The sequence below is a fragment of the Equus przewalskii genome, chromosome 12 (genome assembly GCF_037783145.1).
Source record: "Equus przewalskii isolate Varuska chromosome 12, EquPr2, whole genome shotgun sequence".
NCBI classification, from domain to species: domain Eukaryota; kingdom Metazoa; phylum Chordata; class Mammalia; order Perissodactyla; family Equidae; genus Equus; species Equus przewalskii.
The window spans coordinates 32,905,692-32,928,600 of record NC_091842.1 but is presented as its reverse complement, the minus strand read 5'-3'; the positions used below and the strand labels follow the sequence as shown (position 1 = coordinate 32,928,600).

Sequence of the window (22,909 nt, the reverse complement as noted above, 5' to 3'; positions counted from 1 at the left end):
CTTGTGGACTGCTGGGTGTCTTAGGGTGAGTGGGCGGCATGGTCAGTCACCGTTTTCATTGTGGGGCCCACAGATGTCAGCTGAGGGAGAAGGAAGGACTCTTATTTTGCTAGTTATCCCAACAGAGTCTGGCAATCTCTGGCCTGAGCTGAAGGCGTGGGGAACACATCAGAGAGGTGGGACAGCTGCAGGGTGTGGCTTCTGAGGTTGGTGATCACGATTTTCAAGGAGGCCAGTCAACCTTTTCTGAGTGATTTGCTCCAAGATGTGTGCCTCTGTGGATTGGTGTCCATGGTGCAAAGATCAGCTACACCAGGCTCGTATGTTACCCAGCATGTAGAGTCAGAAGGCAACTAACTCAAAGTTGGGGGTATTGCCCACTCTGTTCCAAAAGGGACAAGAAGAAAGTCAGGACTCTGTGGGAGAGTTAGGAAACCACAGCATAGAAGGGTTAGAGAACTCTACCGTATTGAAGAATTGTCAGGTGACAGGTTCAAGAGAAAGTTAATGAGGACAAGAGGGCTGTGTGGGAAGAGAATGTGGCATCTGAAGTCAAGTTTTGGGGTCTCACAGTAGCAGCAATGCCAAGCTCCAGGAGATGACTAGGGCAGTGAGTAACTGCTATCAGAGGAAAGATCAGGACACCGCAGATGAGGAGGGCCATGAGCCGGGCATCTGCAGTCTAGCATGGGTCACCTCTGTGCACATTAAAATGTGCAGCAGGTGAGCTGAAAAGCCAGAGTGACAGGCAGTATCTAGCTCTTCAATGATGGTAGGAAGCAAGGAAGGAGGTTGTTAGGTACGGCAACCAGGAGCAAAGTGATGGACCAGAGGACATGGACACGAGCACGTGAAGACTTCAGCAGAGGAGACTCATCTAGGCAATGGGGAACAAAACCATTATGAAAATCAGGAAGCATGTTTTTAAGAAGACAGATTTTATTTGGATGTAAAAATCAATGCTCAAGAGACTTAAAATCAAAGTTTCAAAGGCCCAGGGGTATCAGTCTAGTTAGTGTCCAGTTATAGCCAGGCGCTGGCCATCAGTCCCTCGGTCCCCAAAGACTCCGTACCGTCTCGCGTGCTTCCGCCCCTGCTTCCTGCTTCCAGTCTTAGCCTCGTGGTTCTCTGTGAGTTCTGGCTCACGGCACACACGGCCAGCACTCCAGTTAGGACAATAACCAAAATGCCCGTGGTGATCACCGTTACTCCAATGGAGAAAGCCACGTGGTCAGAGGAGTGGTACCCAATGACAGCTCTTCCCAGGGCCCCTGTCAGTAACCCTGTGCAGGTCATGAGTGTGTATTCTGAGCAAGACATGCACTGGGACTCCTCCTGCCTTCTTCTTAGCAGTCTGGTCCTCTGATTACATCCTTGTACCGGCTGCAGCATCACGATTTTTCTGCTGCAGGGGTTAAAGGAAGGAAAAAAAAATTACAAGTCAGAAATATCAAAAGGTTGAGGAGAGACCTTTCTTCTTTGCCGAAGATGTGGTCGTGAATCGCACCTGTCTGAGCTGTCCATCAGAACTGTGTGCACTCTCTCTAGTGTCCTGAAGCCTTAATTCAAAAGAAACACAGGAGGCAAATGAAGGCTGAACCGTGTCTCATTGTAACAGTAAGGAATAGTCAACAGCACAACTAGAAGGACCTACAACTAGAATATACAACTACATACTAGGGGGCTTTGGGGAGAAGAAGAAAAAAAAAGAATAGTCATTCACGGAAACATGCACAAGGGAAAAAATCAAGCTCATTAAGAGAGACATTTCTAATAACTACAAATCATGAAAAATAAAATCTTATTAAAATATATAATATACACCATTTGATCAATTGTATACCAATAATTATAACTATGTCTTTCTTAGACCAGAGTTAATCATTAGAGCCCTATAGTCACAGGAAATTAAATTTTAAATTGATATATATTTTCGTGGCAGAGTGAAAGGATAAAGTGGTCACTAAGAGAGATAAGCATAAAAATGCCACAGTAGTATAAAATTCTGGGGGTGGGGGGGAATAGAATGGAAAAATTCAAGGAGAAAAAGTATTACGAGCTTGTCCATGTGTTTCCTTAAGTGGATGAAGCCTGTCATCAAATCCCTTCGACATTTAGCGTCTAATAGACACATTTGAGAGTGAAGTAACACTTTTACTTTAAAAGACAACTATTTACACAATGGCCAGTAATTATGTCTACAACTGTATACACTGAAAGTTTTAGGTGTTGGGTTATATGCTAGGTGATACAGAGTTCTTCATAACATTTTAGGATATGTAGGTACAAAAGATTGAAGATGAAAACAGTGGCACATACTAATGGTTTTGGCTTTTCAGACTCCTTCCTAACTCACATGGCAGAATTTTATTAATTCAGCATTTCATGCGATTTTGGTAGCTTTAGGATTTCCCTTTGCAGGTTCTTTCTTTAACAATTTTTATCAGATATTGCTGGTCAGTTTTGTAGCTGTGTTTTTAGCATTTGTTGTTAACCTATGGTTTTTTTCCTTTAATTGTTGACATTGAATTTTGTTACTAATTCCCTGATGTTTAACCATCCTTGCATTCCTCCATGAGCTCTCCTAGACTCTTGTTTATCATCCTTATAAAGCAGTACATGGCAATTTACACTTATCTCAAGCCAGAGCAGGTTATAGGGTTTGGCTTTTTTTTCTTTTTTTTTTTTTGAAGGGGTGAGAAAATTATTTGTTTGAGTACTAAGAATTGGGAAGCTTTGGATTACAATGGCAACAAAAGATTTGTACGCATGATATGAAAATGTTAGATCTCACTGCCTTTTTTCTTCCAATTTTTAGGTTTCTGTCTCTTCATTCAATTTTGATAACTAATGTGTTTCCAGTACATTCATTCCAGCTAGATTTTTGAGTATGTTGGTATGAAGTTGAGCATTATTCCCTTTGATCTTTTTTTAACCTTGGCTATCTTTGCTATCTTGGTTATTAAATGGTAAATGCATGTCTTGGTTTTCTTTCCAGAGGTTTATAGATCCATCATCTTTTTCAAGAACCAGCTTCTGGTTTCACCTGGTTTACTTGTAGGGTCTGTTCCCTAATTTATGATTTTTAGTTTTCTTCTTTTAAAGCCTTTCCTGCATTTTATTAATTCTTTTCCCAATTTCTTAGGTTGAATGTATATATAATTTCAGCTTTTGTTCAAAAAAGGATTGCAAGTTTACTTAGAAAAATGAACCTAGAACCGTAAAGGAACAATATAGTTTAGAATTGAAGAGTTTGTTAATTAGGACATATGTTTATATTTAAATATATATGCTATATATGACCAAGGGACAAAGAGCTAACATCTCTGAAGTACAAAGAACTTCTACGAATTAAGGACAGAAGTCCAACAGCCTAGAGAAAAACAGTCAAGGGATAAGAACAGGAGACGCAGCTCTGCAGAAACCCAGACCGTGAGCTAATACACAAAAGCTAACGGAAGTATTAGGAATATCAGCTCAGCTAACAAGAATATCTTTGAAAGCATTTTTAAGTGACTTCCAAACACACCACACAAAAGCGAGCTACTAATTTTATAAAAGAAATGGTAGTTTCTCTCACCTGGTCCAATGGGCAGCTTTTTAGTAAAAAAAAAAAAAAAAATCAGAAATAATTTCCCCAAAACAGCCAGAGACACTTCAAGCCGAAAGGTCCTTAGCTAAAAAGAGAACCAACCTTCGCTCTGTGTTTTTCATATGAATGACCCTTGATTGGCTAATTGAAATAACATGGGGTCTCAAAGGGAGCAATTTTCACACGTCAGGTTAGTTTTTTTACTTTAATTAATCCAATAATGCAAATGCCTTGATTCTAAAGATTTGGAAGAAATTCCTAACAAGAGGCTGGGGCAAATGCACATAGTGGTTCACTTGAATGTCTTATGAAAAAAATGGTAATAAAAAGAGGAAATAAAAGATCTATTTTACCCTGGTTGTCTTTTAGTTGACTGTTTCATTTGGCTTCACCTGCAAAGGATTTGGTAAAGATATTACCTCTTTTTTTTTTTTTTTTTTTGCTTGGTGAGGAAGATTGGCCCTGAGCTAACATCTGTTGCCAATCTTCCTCTTTTTTTTGTTTCTCCCCAAAGCCCCAGTACGTGGTTGTATATCCTACCTGTAGGTGATTCTAGCTCTTCGATGTCGGACGCTCTACAGCATCGCCTGATGAGTGGTGCTAGGTCCGTGACCAGGATCCAAACTGGCAAACCCTGGGCTGCCAAAGCACAGCACGTGACCTTTACCACTCAGCCACAGGGCCAGCCCCAAGATATTACTTCTAAGTAGAGGCAACTTCTAGCTACCATGTACTTGATACCAGTGTTTGTCAACGTGCCCTGAGCATAAGAATCACCTGGCCTCTTGTTAAAAAACACAGATTCCTAGGTCCCACCAAGCATAATTCCAATTAAGCAGGTCTGCAGCGTGCACTATTCAGAAGCTGGCACTATTCAGAAGACCCCACCCACAAGGATTTCTTAACAATTTCTCTGTGGTCTTAATGACAGACATTTGAGGGAGTAAAGTGAAGGAGTGCTGGCATTTGTCCATTGCAAAATAATTTCACTAACGAAATCTTGGAAAATATAGACTAGAAGAAAAAAAAATACTTATGCATAGGAAAAAGTATTGTAAGAAAATATATCAAAATATGAAAATGTTAACTGTGCTTATGTTTGGGAGGTGGGACTATGGATATCATTCACAGATTTTCAGACTAAAGAGTGCAGAGCACATGAAAAATATTTCGTGGCAGTCTTCCCATTTCAGAAATGGAAAAAACAAGCACAAAAGTTTATTTATGGTGGTTTCAAAAGAGAATACCTGAAAAGAATGGGAAGGCAAGCCACAGGCTGGGAGAAAATATTTGCAAAAGACACATCTGATAAACGACTGCTATCCAAAGTATACAAAGAATTCTGAAAAGTCAGCAATAAGGAAACAAACAACCTGACTAAAAAATGAGCCAAAGATCTTAACAGACACCTCACCAAAGAAGATACCTCAATAACAAATAAGTATATTCCCCATCACGTCATCAGGGAAAAGCAAGTTAAAACGACAATGAGATCCCACTACATACCTGTCAGAATGGCCAACGTCTGGACCACTGACAACACCACGTGCTCCTGAGGACGTGGAGTGACAGGAACTCTCATCTGTTGCCGGTGGGAATGCAAAACAGTGTAGCCACTTTCAAAGACAGTTTGGCAGCTTCTTACAAAACTAAACATACTTTTATCATATGATCCAGCAATTGTACTCCTTGGTATTTCTCTAAAGGAGTCAAAAACTTGTGTCTACACAAAAGCCTGCACACAGATGTTTACCGCAGCTTTATCCATAGTTGCCAAAGACTTTTTAGGGCAGTGAAATTACTCTCTGTATGATACTATCATGGTGGATACATGTCGTGATACATTTGTCCAAACCCATAGAATACATGGTTTTTGTGTCTGGCTCCTTTTTCCTTACTATAGTGTTTTCAAGGTTCATCCATGTTGCAGCATGTATCAGTAGGTCATTCCTTTTTTTTTTTTTTTTTTTTTTTGAGGAAGATTAGCCCTGAGCTAACATCTGCACCCATCTTCCTCTACTTTATATGTGGGACGCCACCTCAGCATGGCTTGGTAAGTGGTGCATAGGTCCACACCAGGGATCTGAACTAGCAAACTCCAGGCTGCTAAAGCAGAGCACACAAACTTAACCGCTGTGCCACCGGGCTGGCCCCAGTCATTCCTTTTGTTTTTTCTTTTGGTGAGGAAGATTGGCCTTGAGTTAATATTTGTGCCAGTCTTCCTCTATTTCGCACATGGGTTGCTGCCACAGCATGGCTTGATGAGCAGTGTGTAGGTCTGTGCCTGGGATCCAAACCCACGAACCCCGGGCTGCTGAAGTGCATCATGCGAACCCAAGCACTATGCCACCAGGCAGGCCCCAAGTCATTCCTTTTTATGGCTGAATAATATTCCATTGAACTGATATCTGTATCACGTGTTCTTTATCCATTCCCCAGTGGATGGACTTTGGGTTGTTTTCACTTCTTGTCTATTATGTACAACGCTACTCTAAATATTCACGTACAAGTCTTTTTGTGCACATACGTTCCTAATTCTCTAGGGTATACACCCACAAATAGATACAGTAACTCCATGCTAAACTCTTCCAGGAAACGCCAGACTGTTTTCCAAAGCAGCTGCACCATTTTCTATCCCCACCCGCAAGGTAACAAAGGTTCCAATTTCTCCACCCGCGTCTCGTTATTGTCCGTCCTCTGGCTTACAGCCATCCTAGTGGTGTGAAGCAGGATCTCACCGTGGTTCATCCACTTCTTCCTGATGAGTAATGATGCTGACCATCCTTTCGTTTGCTTGTTGGCCATTCGCAGAGCTTCCTCGGCCAGGTGTCCATTCAGAGCCTTGGCTCATTTAAAAAATTGGATTTTCTTTTTATTATTGAGTTGTAAGTGTTCTTTGTATATTTTAAATACAACTCTCTTATGAAGTCATGATTTGCTCTATTTCCGTCTGTCAGTAGTCTTTTCACTTTTTTGATGGCGTCCTTTAAAGCACAGAAATTTTAAATTTAGATGAAGTCCAATGTTTGAATTTTTCTTCTGTCGCTTCTGTTTGAGGCGTCATAGCTAAGAAACTGTTTTATCCAAGGTCCTGAAGATTTACTCCTGTGTTTCCTTCTAACCGTTTAAGCTCTTCTATTTAGGCCTATGATCATTTTGAATTTTTGTGTATATGGTGTTTGTTAAGGGTCCAACTTCATTCTTTGGTGTATGGCTAACAGATATCCTAGTGCCGTTCCTGGAAGGACTTTTTCTCATTGAATTGTCTTGACACCCTCTTCAAAAATCAGTTCAGCATAAATATAAGGGCGTATTTCTGGACTCTCTATTCTATTCCACTGGTCTGTCTATATGTCTCGTTCTTCTTTTTCTAGTTCCTTCCCATAATCCCCATCAGCACTTCCCTCCAGAAACATACATTCTAAGCTTATACCAGTTATTGACAGACATTAAGAGAAGTTCCCCAGACTCTGGGTCCACCTCCTTGCAGCCAAAATACTGCCCCAAAGCAGAATTCTGAGGATGCTGCTCACTGGACCCGGACTGTCTTGAAGTTCCAAACTGTTAGTCTGGGGCCGGCCCCGTGGCCCAGTGGTTAAGTTCGTGCGCTCCACTTTGGCGGCCCAGGGTTTCGCCGGTTCGGATCCTAGGCACGGACTTGGCGCTGCTCATCAGGCCATGCTGAAGTGGCGTCCCACATGCCACAACTAGAAGGACCCACAACTGAAAATACAAAACTATGTACTGGGGTGATTTGAGGAGAAAAAGCAGAAAAAAGAAAAAAAAAAAAGATTGGCAACAGTTGTTAGCTCAAGTGCCAATCTTTAAAAAAAAAAACCTGTTAGCCTGCCAAGCCCAGTACTGTACTCGGCAGTTTGTAGGTTAAATGGTTAAAGGATGTGTGGATACGTGGATGCCCGAGTGAATGAAAACTGATGTTAACCTGGTGGCTCGCTGGCTGAGTTCAATGAAGTTTCTGAGACTGTGTCATTGTAAGGTTGAGTCACACCCGAGGAACAGATTTTGAGGGAAACCTATAATGAAAAGTTGTGTCAAATTCACATTATCAGCCAATGTCTTTTGGAAAGCTAACAGACATTTTTCAGGTAAGTCAAAATTATACATGTGCCCTGGTTATTTCCTGGAACTTCAAGTACAGAAAACTCCCTGAGTTAAGCAAATGGAACACATTAATCCTTTTAAGACAATGTTGAACCAAGACACAGAATCTGGAGTTAAATATAAACACCCAAATAATTTGCCATTTTCTCTCCCAGGACCATTACACGGCAATGATCACTATAATCAAAATTTTATTTGCAGTCTTTCATCACATGCATTAATTCCTTTAAGACCCAAGGGTTAATGAGGGCTTCTTATGGTTCATGGTCCTAATTGGAAATCTTGGTGGTGTGACTATTAACACACTAATTGTAGGCAGGAAAAACAGTAGCAACTTAAGAAAAAAAAAATGTAGGTAGTGCAGAACCTTCAAATATTTAATTAAATGACAAAAAAAACTTCTTTGCTATTTAAACCCTTGAACACCCATGAACTGAAAGCAGACAAAGGGTTTTTAGTCTGGGGATACGGGTACGACAGCAATTTCTTTGCATCTTCATTTAAATATTTCTCAAGGAGGCTATGAAATACAACGTGACCTTTATTAAACACTGAACTGTCTTAAATACATTCAAGGCATTTAAAGACATTAAAATTTTCATGCTCATTACAGTTCCTAAAAAACAAATTAACTAATATTCAAACATTTCTTCAAAACAAAAACGTCACAGACTTCTCCCACCAGACCTGGTTTTCTCCACTAAATCTCGATAGTATGGAGGATGGATCCAGAAGCCCAGCTCTGACTTCCAACGAAACATCAGCCGCGTTCTAGACCTCTTCACCCACAAGAGTGTCATCTACTGCAGATTCCCAGTGCCCCTCCGGGCCCTGGGTGGACCACTACTGGCTCACGGCCCTTCTGCCACCACTCAGCTGTCCCCTATACTCGTTAGCCTTGGAAATCTAGCACCATGATTTGGACTTTTCCATTGCGATTCATAAGAATCACCAATTCCTCAAGTGTGGCCTTCCATTGTCAAAAAACTACCATTCTTCTCAAGAAACTTAAACGTTTTTGCAAAGTAGAGAACACTGAGAATTAGAACAGGAAGGTAGACATCCGCACCGTATGCAACAGCTCAAAGAATCACTTGGCGTTGCAAAATCTTTATCTGGCTAGAGGGCGGGATTAAAAAGCCATTCGGTCCCCAGGAACTCGTCGTGTTAAGAACAGAGCACATGACTCTGTACAGCAGTCGGCCCCACGCAAGACAGGAGACGTGAATGTTCACCTTGGAACAAAGTGAAGCAAGTCTCTCAGCCCACCTTCCCGTGGAACCTGGGTTCTATGGAAAACAAGTCAATTAAGCCTAAAAAGACAGTGGAAATGCAAATTATTTTGCACTTGAGCGGCTTTCATGATATAACAGTTAACATTAGTTTGTGCTGCTAAAAAGCAAAAGCTGTCTCAATGCCGAAGTGACCCCAGGACTTGCTGGAGAACCACCTCAATCTTTTATTCCTGTCGTCACGATGCTTCTGGACCACGTGATCTCTGCAAGCACGCCTCACTTTGGCCTTTCCTGTATTACAGTGAATCCATCACTTCCTGCTAGAGATGTGTACCCCAACTCAGATCCAGTGAAAAGCCTAGGATCTGGGAAATCATTTACTGCCTCAGAAATATCTGACAATCACCCGAAGTTTAACGGTCTGCCCTCCGAGCTCTCCTTCCTAGAGGAAAGCTGTTTGGGGTGAGGAGGGAGCTGGAAGGTGGAAGCCTTCGGGAAGATAATGCTTACTTGCCCCTAGCACGCAGGGTTCTTTGCGGCGCCTCTATAAACGACTCCATGGGAATCCCCTCACCAAACGTGCGCTAACTCAGTGACTGACAACCTTGGCCGACCACCACCTGGGCCCTGGAATCAATTATTTTGATTTTGATTCCAGGGTCTTTTCCAAGACCCACCGAGATACACCATCTCAGCAGGAATGCCAAGAAGCCCAAGTTTCTCCTAAGTTCCACGGCTGATTCACATGCAGCGGGCCCATCAGTGGCCTGCAGACCAGCTCTGGAAGCGTCTGCACAAACTCCTGTAATGGAGTCTGTGAATACATGGCATAAAGCAGGGGAGGAAAAGGGCCACATCACAGGCATTGGAGTAAAACCAACGAGACATGGAATGCCTATAGCACACTGAGAGCAAAGGTCACACTTTAATAATAAAAACACCACCACAGAGAAGCACGGTATTTTCCCGCTATTACATTAGCAGATACACAGAAGAGCAATAAAAAAAAGTGGATTGACTTCAAGCGACTGTTTCTGACGCCCATGAACATAGACCAGAATTACTTGTGGGGGTTCTCAAAATCTTTAAGTCTAGGCCTCGCTCTTGGAGAAGGCTGCAACGGGGGCCAACAGCTCTTCGGGATCTCCGAGGCTTCCTTCCGGCTGAGTCACTGATTTCGGTCGACTGGGGCACCCTGGGTTTTTTTGGGCCACTGTTTGGGGGTGTGGGAAGCTTTTCTGGCAGATTTACCAGCAGTCGTGAAGAACTTGGCCTCTGGCTTTTTGGGAGTCTGCCTTGGGTCTTTCTTCCCCAGTGAGGAATTCCTTTCTTTCTCCAGCTCTTCTTTGACTCTTGGCTTCTTCCCTGGGCCTTTACCTGGGGTCTCGGGCTCTGCAGCTTTCGGGGGCTCCGAAGCTGGGACGGCCTTTCTCTTCTTCCCACGAGGTGTTTTGGGGCCAGGACTCTGTTTTGGAGACTTCTTTCCTGTGGCATGCTTTTGTATCTAAGAAAGAGAGGAAAGTTAAATCCGGGGGGAAAAACCCAATTGACAATGTGATTCTAAGAGTTACTGTTTTTATTATTAACACCCAACAGGTACACTGCAGCATGACGAAATGAGGAATGACTTTTCTTTTTGTCTCGCAGACATTCTGAAAGGCAGCTGTATTCCATTATCAATGACTGTACAAAGGACTCTGGGGGTCTCCCTGGTCCCAAAGGAAAACCATCTTTCCCCTTGGCCGAGGGTAGGGACTCCCGGAAGCGCCCCTGGGAGCAGAGCAGGGGGACCTATGAGCTAATCCTGATTCTTCTTCCCTTGCACACAGCTTAGGGCAGGGGGTTCCCAAACTGTGGACGTAAACCTCATTTCCCAAAGTCAGATTCAGAGGTCTCCGAGGGACTGTTACAGGCCAGGAATCGTGGATTTTCCAAGTGCCCAGATGACTGCTGCTGACCCAACCTCCTAGCAGGGGACTCTGTCACATGCAGATGTAGCTCATATAGACCACAACAACCAACCAAACAACACTCTGTTTTTGAGTAAATACAAATCAACAGATTATGGAAAATTTGAAAAACATCAAAAACATAAAACTCCCTAATAACTCTATCACAGAGCAAACTATTATTTACAACCTTCCCCCATGAGTATGCGTGTATTTTAAAGCCAAGCATTATGCCCTTTTCCCAAATATTTCTTCTATATTTCCTAAGCACTATAAACTCTTACTAAACGTTAGCTCAAATACCTTTACAAACACTACTGCGAGGGCACATGACATTTTCTCGTTTTTGCCTCTAGGGTGAATGAAGATGAAACTTCAGTATATTACTACCCTGATCATGTTTCCCACTTGGGTTCAAGGACATGAACGCCTCGACAGCTCGTGACACACACCCCCAGTCAGCTATGCTCTCCAATCTTCAATTTCCAACATATGATAGCCAGTCCCTTTAGAAGAAATTATAACAGCTTACTTTTTCTAAAAACAATTATACTTGCTTACAGTTAATATACGGATCATTTCTGTTAATTTCAAGTCTATTATAAAACTCAACACCAGCCCTGGTGGCCTAGGGGTTAAGTTCAGCGTGCTCTGCTTTGGTGGCCCAGGATGGGTTCCTGAGCACGGACAGACCTACACTGCTTGTCTCTCAGTGGCCATGCTGTGGCAGCAACCCACATACAAGAGGAGGAAGATTGGCAGCAGATGTTAGCTTAGGGCCAATCTTCCTCAGCGAAAAAAAAAACCCCCCAAAACAACTCAGTAGCACTTTGGGGGCACTTTCACTAGCAGATGAAAATTTTACTACCATTGGAGATTTTAAGGCTCACTGTTAGGACAAAACACAAGAATAGGTTAAGTGCTGTAACAGCCTTGGGACACCTGGCGCAGGCTGTGCCCTGAGCTACGATGAGTCTCCTCTGCACCCCTGTGAGGGCCGCCTGTTAGTCTCTTAGGGACCTACTCCCCACTTATTTTTCAAGAGGTCTGCACCAACAGCTGGATGGATACTATACGAATGAGTAAAAACATCAAAGAATCAAAAAATAAAAACTCAGTTCTTTGAAATGATCCCCTCTGAAACCCATGAAGTCAGATCTCTGTTGAGGACCCTGGGGGGCGGGTGTCCGAAGCGTTCAGAGGCCGGCTCCAGTCGCCAGCTTTGCTTCCCACGACTAACTCTGCGCTGATCCAGGACTCACCTCACCTCCAGAAACCGAACCACTGTCCAAGGGTCCGCCCAGGCCTGCTTCCTCACACCACGGGCAACGTTTCTCACAATTATTAACACGTCAAGTCTCCCTGGATTCCAAGGTACGTAAAAGGTTGTGTTTACTACACATCACTCCAATATTTAAAAGAAGGGTAAAGTGAGTCATGGAAACTATCTCCAGGGTTCTCGGGACTTTTCATCTATGACTTCAAAATGTGTGGTAGAAGAGGTTTCACCTGAAATAGATTTCTACAAACGATGGCCCCCACCTGTGTAACACTCCGACCTCCTTCACTCAGCAGTGCTCAGCTGACCCCGAGGGCCGCGGACTCAATCGTCACGACCATTAAACGTTAATACAGATACCTCCACGTTTTCTTTCGCGGGAGTTTTCCCCAGTGGTACCAGCACTGGAATTTCATCTTCAGACTCGTCCTGCACTTTAACTTGGGCTCTTCCTCCGCTGGCCTCTGTCTTCTCATGCTCTGGGGTCTCCGCCTTCTGGAGTGCAGGACCCTTTGCTGGAACACCGGTGGCAGGGGCCGCCTGCTCTGTAGCTGGGACGGCTTTAGCCTTCTTCTCAGCCCATCTCGTGGGCCCCTTGTTTCTTTTCTTCGCCGTTTGTTTGTCAAAATATTCTCTTCTTTTTTGTTTTTTCTTTGCTTCCTACCAAAAAAACCCAGCATAATTTTAGTAGGAGATCCTTTTGTTGGTAAATAGATGGCACAGACTTAGCACCTGCAGTTCTGGGGGCTCATGAGCTCCCTGAAGGGGCCTTGACCTGAACGAGCTCCGAGCAAACAAACCCCACTACCAGCATTTGAACCCCAACTCCCCTGTGCCTGTGAGTCATGGCCAAACACGTACTTTACGCGCTCAATTACGTGTCACTGTGCAGAATCCAGGCATCTAAGGACGCAGTGAGTCTCACTTATAGGTGAGTTAAGAATGATCCTGAACTGTATAGTATGTGATGTGGATTACAGCTCAATAAAGCTGTTATACTCTCCCGTCTCACCCCCAAACCTGACTTTTTCCCTGCCTCAGGTTGTGGTTGGAGTTAAAACTGTACAAAGTTTACGCAGCTAGAGGCCCAGCATCCTCACCAGAGTCCTGTGAAACAGCATCTACAACAGGGCCCCAATTCCATTTTAGCAACTCCAAAATCCTCGCAAGGTCCTCCACCAAATCAGCTGACAAATGGCAAAAAACTCCGACTTCCTGCTTCCAATAACAGCAGTCTGTCTTATGTTGGGTCAGCCTCCCAAAGAAAACAAGTAAGAAAGTGGGATAAAACAGTAAAAAAGCAATTTTTTTTCCATAAAAGCACTGATGAGTTGAACAAACTATAAGAAATTCAAATCAAAGACCCAGTGGGGTAGGTGAGCCAGAAGCCATTTTTGCCCCGAGTGTGTGTGCTGATCCCTAACTTCTGTTCCAACAGCCACGTGGTACTGGGGGCGGGAAAACGGCGAGAAATCAAACCCAGTGGCCACAGCCCACACCAGGCAGGGATTCCAAGAGGAACCCCTCCCACCCCCCCCTCAGTAAGCTGGACCTCCAGAGAGTCACACCCGCAGGGGCAAGACAACAGGAGGGGGGCTGTGAGGGTACTGCCAAGGCTGGCTCTGAGTCATGCAGGGGAACTCAAAGCCTTGAACGTGCTCTCAGGTGGTCCCGGGCAGAGCGGCCCAGGGGGCCTGGCCAACGTAGATGTGAATCCTCCAGAGAAAGGGTCTTCATCTGACACCTCAAATTATTTCTACAAATAATTTTCCAAGTGCAATGACCATGACACAAAGATTACCAAGGACCTAAGGAAGCTGCAGGCAGAGCCAACCACCAAGGCTTCTCCTACGTGAGTTATCAGACAGCCATCCAACAACGATGCTCAACACATTCCAAGAAATCAGAAAAACTGGGAGACTATTTACAGACAACGGGAAACCAAAAAAAGTAAAGCCAACCTGAAAAAGGACAAAGCAGGGAACTTCTAGAATTAAAAAATAAAGAATAAATTTGAAAACTCAGTGGACACAATTAACATGGCTGAAGAAAGAATTAGGAAGCTAGCAGACCGGTCCGACCAATAGCAAAAAATGTGATTTTCTCCCCTTCTGGCTTCTTCTGCAACAGCACCAGCAGCACTGAAACCTCAAACCAAAACCAAGAGGTCTCTGTTAGCCTAACACAGCCTTAAGTTTGGCCCGTAAGTAACAAAGTACTTAATAAACTAGATTGTGGTTTTCCTCTCTTAGCTCCTCTTGCCACTGCACAGCCCTCTCCAAAACCTAATTAGCCCTTTTAGGAGAAATTAAAAAGTAAGTATGCACTTATCTCTAAATACCAGATATCAACATCTTAGCGTACTTGACTCGCTCCAACACTACTAGTCTCATGTGTAAAGCGGGAACAGTGACCAGAGGCACAGCGCTGGGAAAACACTGAAAGGCAGGCAGGAGGGTGCCACTTCCCTCTTCTTGGGGCCATTTCTATCCTCCATTAAGCCTGTCCAGTATTTAAAATCCTACTAACTTTTTTCTTCTGACTAGGAGTGCACACGCCTTTGGCTTCATCCTGACTGCTGACAAATGAAGAGAAGATGGGAAGGGCGACCGATTTCTCAGTTTTCACGTACAAGAGTTTCACACTCTCCCACTTCTGAAACACAGAAAAGAGCAACATCAACTCCACGTTTCATTTCTTTTAAATGAACGATGAGTTGATGCGTCTGCAGGACTGTACCTCTGGCAATTTCTGTGAAAGCCGTTTCGTGACAGCAACAATGTTTTCCACGATGTGCTGAACCTCCATTCCAGTGTGACCGACGCGGATAGTACTGAAATTGAATCAAATATTAGAGAAAAAGACTAAAAAATCATTTGTTTTCAAAATAAAGCACAGGCAGGTATGTGAAAAACGTAAATGCACAATCTTAAAAATTTTTTTAAAGGTAGAAACCTTAAAATCTTCAGGTTCTAAATATATTTTGAAGGAAGGTTATCATCTTTTGTGTTCTAAAAACACTCTCTCCTGAAATGTGTCATACAAGCTGGTGATCGAGAAGGTGCCACCTAATGCGCGAGGCTGGGAGGGTCAGTGGGCAGGGCCAGGAGCTCTACCCTCAGTCTAGAAACCACAGGGCAGGGAGTCGGCCCTCAGCTTCTCTGAGGGCAGTTACCCCAGGAGTGGCTGTTCTGAAAGAACTACCCCCGGAAGGTCCCCCTGCCATCTTCACAGTTCCACTGCTCTGAGCCAGCTGCCACCTCTAAAGCAGTTCTCATCGCTCGTGTAATAGCGTCTTGCGGCCAAGAGCAAGACCGTCCCTTCAGCTGAAGCAGAGTGCAGACATAAGCCAAGGGGGAAGCCCAGAAATGCCCACAGCTCAGCCACGGGGTCCGTCTGTCCCTGCCGGCCCCCAACCTCCCCACCCTGGGAACCAAACGGCAGGCTCACTGTTGGCTGGGCATCTGTAGAATGAGGATGACAGAAGCTGGTGCTCCTACCTCCCTCCAGCCAAAGACGGGGGCTGTACCCACTGTGTGCCCCCTGCCACCTACCTGCAAGCGCACCCTTGGCTTCCCAGTGGAAAGACAGCAAGAACTGGGGCCAGGGAGGGAGAGGAGGAGGAGGATAGAAAACCACCGTGTTGGAAAAGGGTGGGAAAGGAGATGAAGGAATGGTATAGGTTTTGTATTGTTTTTTATCCATTGTCCACAATTTTCCTTAAACTGTGGGTTTGGGCTTGGAAAAAGCCCAGGGGCGGGAGACTGCTACTCCTTTATCTGCCTTCATGGTGCTGCCCCCTCCTCCCGGCTACTCACTGATCCCATGAGCCAAGACTTTGATGTCAGCCTATAACCAAAGAGTGGGGGGTCCAGGTCTCACCGCCCACTCTTCTCAGCTGCTTAATTATACCCAATGCAGGGTCTTCCCACCTGCAGGGAGAAGGCAACACCAGAACCCACCTGTCCCGCCCAGCCATCCCCTGCTCTGGCCTACCTGAAGACACTCTGCTGAGGGCTGGCCTCCCTGGCGAGCAGAGCCAACACATCTTGCTAGTCCTGTTTTATGGTGTGCGTGACTACTGGGAACACATGGGCTCCAAGGGTTTCTATGAGAGGTTTCTAAGGGCTGTACCCTAGAGCTCTGCCCTACTGGCAGCTGTCCATCCCAGTCACCAGATTAAGTATTTTATAACATGATTTTGAATATGTTTACAACTACCCCTCTCCCCTCTACACTGCCATGTGCTCACACTTCACCCGCCTCTCAGCCTAATAAACAAGGCTGGGCTGCACTCTCTGTTCCCTGGAAGCTGGGAAGCAACTGCTGCCCCCAAAAGTCTTATCTGGTATCTAAGGCCAGGGGTGCGGCTCCACTCGCTCAGTATCCTGGGTGAGATGCAATCAATGCGACAATGCAAAGAGCCCAGACAGGCCGATGAGACAGGGTGGACGCAGAATTCCTTAACAAGAGGTAAACCACGCCCGAGGCAGCAGTCTTCACAGGAAAGGATGATACAAGGTCAGTCAACACGAAAGCCCAGAACTGCCAATGTTCTCTAAGCCTCTTTCTACTCTCCTCGCTTTTCCTACTATCTAGAGGCGCCCTGTCCATTAGCCACTAGCCACAGGGGCCTATTTATATTTACATTAATTAAAATCAAGCAAAATTAGAAATTCAGCTTCTCAGCCACTGGACCCAAGTTTCAAATGCTCAACAGCCACTTATGGCAAACGACTCCCGTCTGAAACAGAGCAGATACAGAGCATTCCCACCACTGCGGCAAGTTCTATGGGACAGCACTGTTCTGGAGAACTGGATCCCTCTAAAGAACGGATTAAGTTTTAACAGAAGGATCTAGTTTTATTAGCCCCATCTTGTGAAAAAGACTTTATGCAATCACTATGAAACACAAGATCAGGGGCCGGCCCAGTGGCCGAGTGGTTAAGTTCACGCACTCCACTTCGGTGGCCCAGGGTTTCACTGGTCCGAATCCTGGGCGCGGACATGGCACCGCTCATCAAGCCATGCTGAGGTGGCATCGCACACGCCACAACTAGAAGGACCCACAACTAAAAATATGCCACTATGTACCGGGAGGCTTTAGGGAGAAAAAGGAAAAATAAAATCTTAAAAAAAAAAAAAAGAAACACAAGATTAAACACAGGTGCACATTAATGCCTTTTCCCTACCTGCAAGAACCACTCTTGGAGATGTTTAGGACAGTGCCACCTACAGACGCGTTGATCTCTCTGGATAAATTCTTGGCCAGAAGATTCACAGGGATTGGAACTCTGTAACAACACACAGGCACTTAGGGCACAATGCACGTACACCGGTTAAGTGTCATGCTGCTGAAGGCCAGTCGCTGCCCTGAAACTCACTTCTTCCTGTTATAGAAATGTCTCCCTAGGTGGGAGGGCAGCAGCCGCCTGATTCGCGCGTCAGTGAGGAACAGGTCGAAGCTGCCCAGGAGGCGCAGCTTGGCTTCGTAGGCTTTATATTCCTTTTTTAAAGTCCGGAGGGGGATAATCTAGAAAACATAAGAAAGAGTAAACGCACAAAAAGCTAAGAACCTGAACAAGAGAGAGAAGAAGAGATACTTGGGCAACAATTTGTGTTCAGACTTTAACATGTCCTTGAGCCATGTTGAGTATCTACGGTGTGCCAGGGACTAGGCTAAACGCTGGGGGACAGAGCCAACAGGTGGGGAGTTCAGCTAAAGAAACTACCCCAACAACTACAGAACAGGGCGAGAAGTGGAGTCAGAGGCAAACACAGGAGCTCCGGATACAGAGGAACGACCGGATGGAGCAACCTTGTATCAAATCTTCAAGATACAAAAGTTACGGACACACACATTGATCCTTTAGGTCAACAAAACTTGAGGGCTCATCCATCACGGGGAAGATGAAATACACCCTACCTAAAGCTAAACAGAGAAAATTAAATTCCCGGGAGAAAAATACTCAGTAACATAGGAATGTATTACTTATCACGTTAACTGAATCCAGTCTTTTAATTGTCTCAAAAGTATTAACTTGTTTCCTACCTGAGAAATGGTTTTAATTCCATGCTTGTTCAAAAGCTTTTTATAAAAATTTTCTGTCTTTTCAGGAGTTACATTGGGTTCGTCCTTGGTAAATAAACAGATGTCTGCTAAATCTGATCGAATACCATGGGGCAAGGCCCTGCAAAATACATGAGAAGCAGACAAGGATTAAAGCGATATAATGGTCAAAATGAATATTTATATTCAGAGGACACAAAAAGACACAGAAAACAATAAACTCACTATTATTTCAATAAACTTCATTTGCGCTGTTTAAGCAAATACTCTACCGGGAACATTTAAAAATATATCTACTTTTCGATGGCACCGAGAAGAGATTTAAGATTCAAGTAAATCACCGAAAATATCCACAGACCAAAACATCAATTATTTGGGATATAAGAAGAGTTAAAATATAATCAAAGACACCCAAAATAGTGTGTATGTAATTATTATTATTTTATACATTGCTACATACGCATGCATACTATAATGCGCTAGAATAATCTAGCTCCGTCAGGGCAGTTCCAATTCAGAACTGTACCTGGCAGAAAACTGGGCTCCATCAACAACATAACTCTCTAGAGCTGAAACAGAAAACATGGAGCAAACCAGAAGGACCGAGCAGCAAACATGCGCTGATTATTGTTGAGTCTTAAAAAAAGGTTTAACTCATTTCCTAGGCCCACACATTCTGAGGAAACACTTTCTTAGTTTAAGGAGAGTGAGCAACATACAGCAGCGTGACTTGCCAGATGAGAAGGTTTAAGTGCTGCGAAGATGCCAAGTGGAAGAAATCACCAAGAGGAGGGCAGTTGGGAAAGCATCCTGGAGAAAGTGAGAGGGCTTTCCAGAAGGGAGAAACTGGGTGCATAATGGTGTGGAATATAGGGTGTATGCGGGATACATTAAAGCAGTGATGAAGGCAATCTGGCTGGGGGAGCTTTGCAAAGATTGGTTAAGAGAGAGTCGGACGGTCCAAAGGGTCTTTCCAACTTGTAACATTCTGCCCCCTTGCCCTTTTATGGGGGAAAAGAACAGAAACAGCTATCCCACACACTGCTTTCTCTAGCAGAGCTGGCTTTTTGACACTTAGGAAACGAAGGACGCCACAGAGAAGCAGGATTGCCAGATAGAATACAGGACGCCTAGGTAAATCTGAATCTTTTTTTTTTTTTGTATAACCATGTCTCAAATATTACATGGGACCTACTTATACTAAAAAATTACTCTTATTTTTATTCGCTAAACTGGCAACTCTACAAAGACGGCATTTCTAACCTAAGGCTCCTAACAGTAAGAATGTGTAATTGCCACAAGTTTCTTTTCCACAAGGAGTTCACGGCCAAGTTTTCAACAATCTCTGTATAAAGGAGCAAGCCTGGGGCCTCAGGAATTTTAGCTTGGAAAGAGCTTGACTTGGAAAGATAACAGATTCTAGGAAAACATAAAAGCTGTTCAATTTATTCTACCTGTGTTCTCTCAAAAACCAGCCTTTGGTTTCAAAAGAACTGCTTAGGTTAGTTGTCCACTAACCGCCCAGAAAACTCGTGAAAATTTCTAGAAAATTTAAGCATGCCTGAATTCCTGTGGTTTTCAACGGCACAATTATTTATTTCAGCTCAGATTTTTATTTTGAGTTTGCAAAGTTCCCATCAGAAACTAAGTTGTAACTGTTAAAGTTACAAAGACCGGCCAAGCAGATAAGATCAGCAAAGGCAGAAAATCAGAACTTACAATTTGACCCTGAGTTCTTTACTTGGAATCTTCCATACCACCACCATTAAAAAGAAATTTTCATTTTCATTCAAAAGCAATCCATTCGTGTTTTTCCTGGACCTGGAATGCGCCAACAGAGCGTCCACTGCCTTTTTAATCTGCAAGGTGGAGATACACAAATGAATTAAATGTCCATCTAATTTAGCATTTGCCCCCTCCCTATACCTTTTTCTTTTTCTGCTCTAAGTCCACTCTAATAGGCAACCTCCACAATCGTATCTATTAGGATCGCGCAAACTGCGCTCAAAGGAATGTAAGATCCATCAGAGACCGCCTTCGTACCCGCTTCTAGCACTCGAATACAGCAAAGCGTCTCTTTTACATAAAACGCTGCGAGATGGAACACGCTCCCTCTGCCCTCAATGATGAAGGCAGCGATCCCAGTAAAAGCGCCATACACGCTGCCACTAGCATTCACCGCGCACCTACTATGTGCCGGCCCCCGGCCACAGCGCGTTGCATGCATTACCTCCCCCGATCCTGGAAAGCGGAGGGTAGCGGAGCCCCCTTTAAATACCAGGCTGGCGAAATTAAGCGACTTGGCTCAAACCAAACGGTGAGGAAGCAGGGCTGGGTGGATCTCACCCCAGAACCCCAAGTTCGACCTGCAATCCGATTCAAGAGGCCCAGGCCGCAGGGCTGCGGGAAGCGGGCGCCCACCGCGCGTCTAAACGGGCGGGCAGGCGGAGCGCACGGCCGACCGCGGCCTCCCCCGGGGGCGCGGAGCCCACACCGGGCCTCACAAGGCCACGGCCTCCCCGCTTCCGAACCGCCCTCCCCAGGGGCCACTCACCTGCTCTGTGTCCAGCTGCTCCAGGGCGGCCGGGGTCGCTGGAGTCGTGGCTGAGGCCGCGGTTGAGGAGGACGGCTGGGTCGCAGCCGAGTTGTCCATGTCGCTCCCACCTCGTGCAGATGCGCGAACGGAAGCTCGGAGCTGGCTCCTCGTGCGCACGCGCGAGCTCCGGCGCGTATCCGGAAGTCAGGGGGCGGGGACCGGACGCTTTGCGTCACTTCCGGGAACGCGGGGTCATCTCAGGGCGTCGCGCCGCAGGGGTTTGGCGGGCGCGCGGGAATAGTTTTGTCGCTGTCTCTGCGTCTGAGTATGTACCCGGAGGCAGTGTCTCTCCTTCCCTGCGGCTCCCAGTGTTCGCGGGGCGCGGGGAGCAGCCTGACGACCCCTTGCTCTCGCTCTTCCACGAAGGAAATCGAGCAAGCGCCCGGAGGCGGGAGAGGACTTTGGGCAGGCCGCGGGGGGCGTGGGGCGAGCGGGGTCCCGGCCACAGCCTCCTCGGACGCCAGGGTGACGGGGACCTGCCCCCGCTAGCGAGGATTCCGTGGACTCATGCGCGGGACCCACCAGACACGTCGTTAAGCGCTGTGGGGCCCGAACGGTGACCCGGAGCCAGTCCCGGGAGCCTGGGGTCCTACAGAGGCGGGAGGTAAGAGCTCGGACACAGGCGTGCAGGCCGGGTGCCGACAGGCTGGGAAGCCGCCCTCCCCGCGTCCCCAGGGGTGGCCGCTGTTCCCTCTTTCTCCTGCAACCTTCCGGGGATGTTATGCACATGTTTAGCTATGGAAAATTTTGAGAGATTGAAGAATGGGAGTAGGAGGCTTTCCAGGTCCGTTGTTGCAAAAAAAATGCCCTTTTCATAGTTGCCAAAGCTGGAGGAAGGGACGTGCTGCTGCTGCTCTCTAATGACTTCGTCTTTAAGCGACTTGGAGAAGAAATGTTCCTAAATCTGTGGCAGCTACTCCCACTTGTCTATTCTAGAATCTAGTGTAAGATGGAATTAGTTTTTGCACGGTATTACGAATTGTGACGTTAGGTTTCATGTATCAGTGTTTTCCAGTATTCTGAAGAGTATGAGGGCTGTCAGGGGTCGTGTCACCTGAATGAAGGTTTGAGAACCAGACTTCCAGGCCCAGGAGGGGCATGAATCCAGGTGAAAGAGCACCATGGTGTTTGGAAGTAGTAAGTGGCTGGAGCAGGGATGTGCAAGGGGAGGGCTGGGAGATGAGGCTAGGATGGTAGATTCAGGAAGGAATTCATTGTCAAGCTGAGAGTTCATGCTTCCTTTGGAGAAATCGGACAGATACAAGGGTTTTGAAGTGCTGGTAGGGAAGATGAGGAGGTGGTGAGGAATTATGCTTTAGGAAAGTTCATAATCTGGCTGTGGTATTGTGTTGGTTTAAAAAAATGTGTCAGCCCCACAAATTCTTTGATGCTTAAGTTACGGAGCTTCCTTCCCCTCCCCTTGAGCGTGGCCTGGACTTAGTGACTTGCTTCTATCAGATGGAAGATAGCGGAAGTGATAAGATGTCACTTCTGAGATTAGGTTATAAAGAGACTATAGTTTCCACCTTGACTGTTCTTTTTCCCTCCATCTCTCCCTCCCTCCCTCTTTCCTTTGCTTGCTCTGGGCGAAGCTAGCTATCATGTCCTGAGGCCACTCAGGCGGCCTGCCAGCCACCACATGAGTGAGCTTGGAAGTGGTCCCCGCTCCCCAACCCCTGTTGAACCTTGAGATGACTGCAAACTCTTGAAGGACCCAGAGCCAGAACCATGTAGCTGTGCTGCTTCCAGATTCCTGACTCACAAAAACTGAGAGATAATAAATGTTTGTTATTTTAAGCCATCAATTTGGGGTGATTTGTTCAGCATCCGTAGGTAACTAATAGAAATTTGTAGACCTCCCCTCTTCAGACCCGTCGACTGTGTTGACACAAGTGCTGTTAGGACCTCACACCCAACACGTCCCGCCATGAACTCATCCTCTTCCCTCAAGCCGCCTCCTCCTTGTTTTCTGTCTCAGTCGTTGGCACCAACTGCCTAGTTGCCGAAGCCCGAATATGGGAGTCATCCTTAACTCTTCTCCTCATCCTTCAAATATAGTCAATAAC

General features: G+C 45.5%; 1 protein-coding gene and 1 long non-coding RNA gene across 2 annotated transcripts in view; one reads left to right on the top strand and one right to left on the bottom strand.

The window, feature by feature from the left end:
* Positions 1 to 8,237: 8,237 nt before the first annotated feature.
* On the bottom strand, positions 8,238 to 21,772 carry RSL1D1 (ribosomal L1 domain containing 1). Its single transcript, XM_008529521.2, is given in 10 exon segments — positions 8,238 to 10,158; positions 10,160 to 10,453; positions 12,538 to 12,837; positions 14,707 to 14,832; positions 14,917 to 15,010; positions 17,370 to 17,471; positions 17,562 to 17,710; positions 18,230 to 18,368; positions 19,967 to 20,106; positions 20,802 to 21,772. Coding segments are annotated over 10 exon segments (1,632 nt in total). The 5' UTR covers positions 20,901 to 21,772; the 3' UTR covers positions 8,238 to 9,969.
* The window catches only part of LOC139074760 (uncharacterized), a 38,751-nt gene continuing 36,889 nt past the window's right edge, over positions 21,048 to 22,909 (top strand). Inside the window, exon 1 of the long non-coding RNA XR_011524499.1 lies at positions 21,048 to 21,447. This is a non-coding gene — a long non-coding RNA (uncharacterized lncRNA). The remainder of the gene's footprint in view (positions 21,448 to 22,909) is intronic.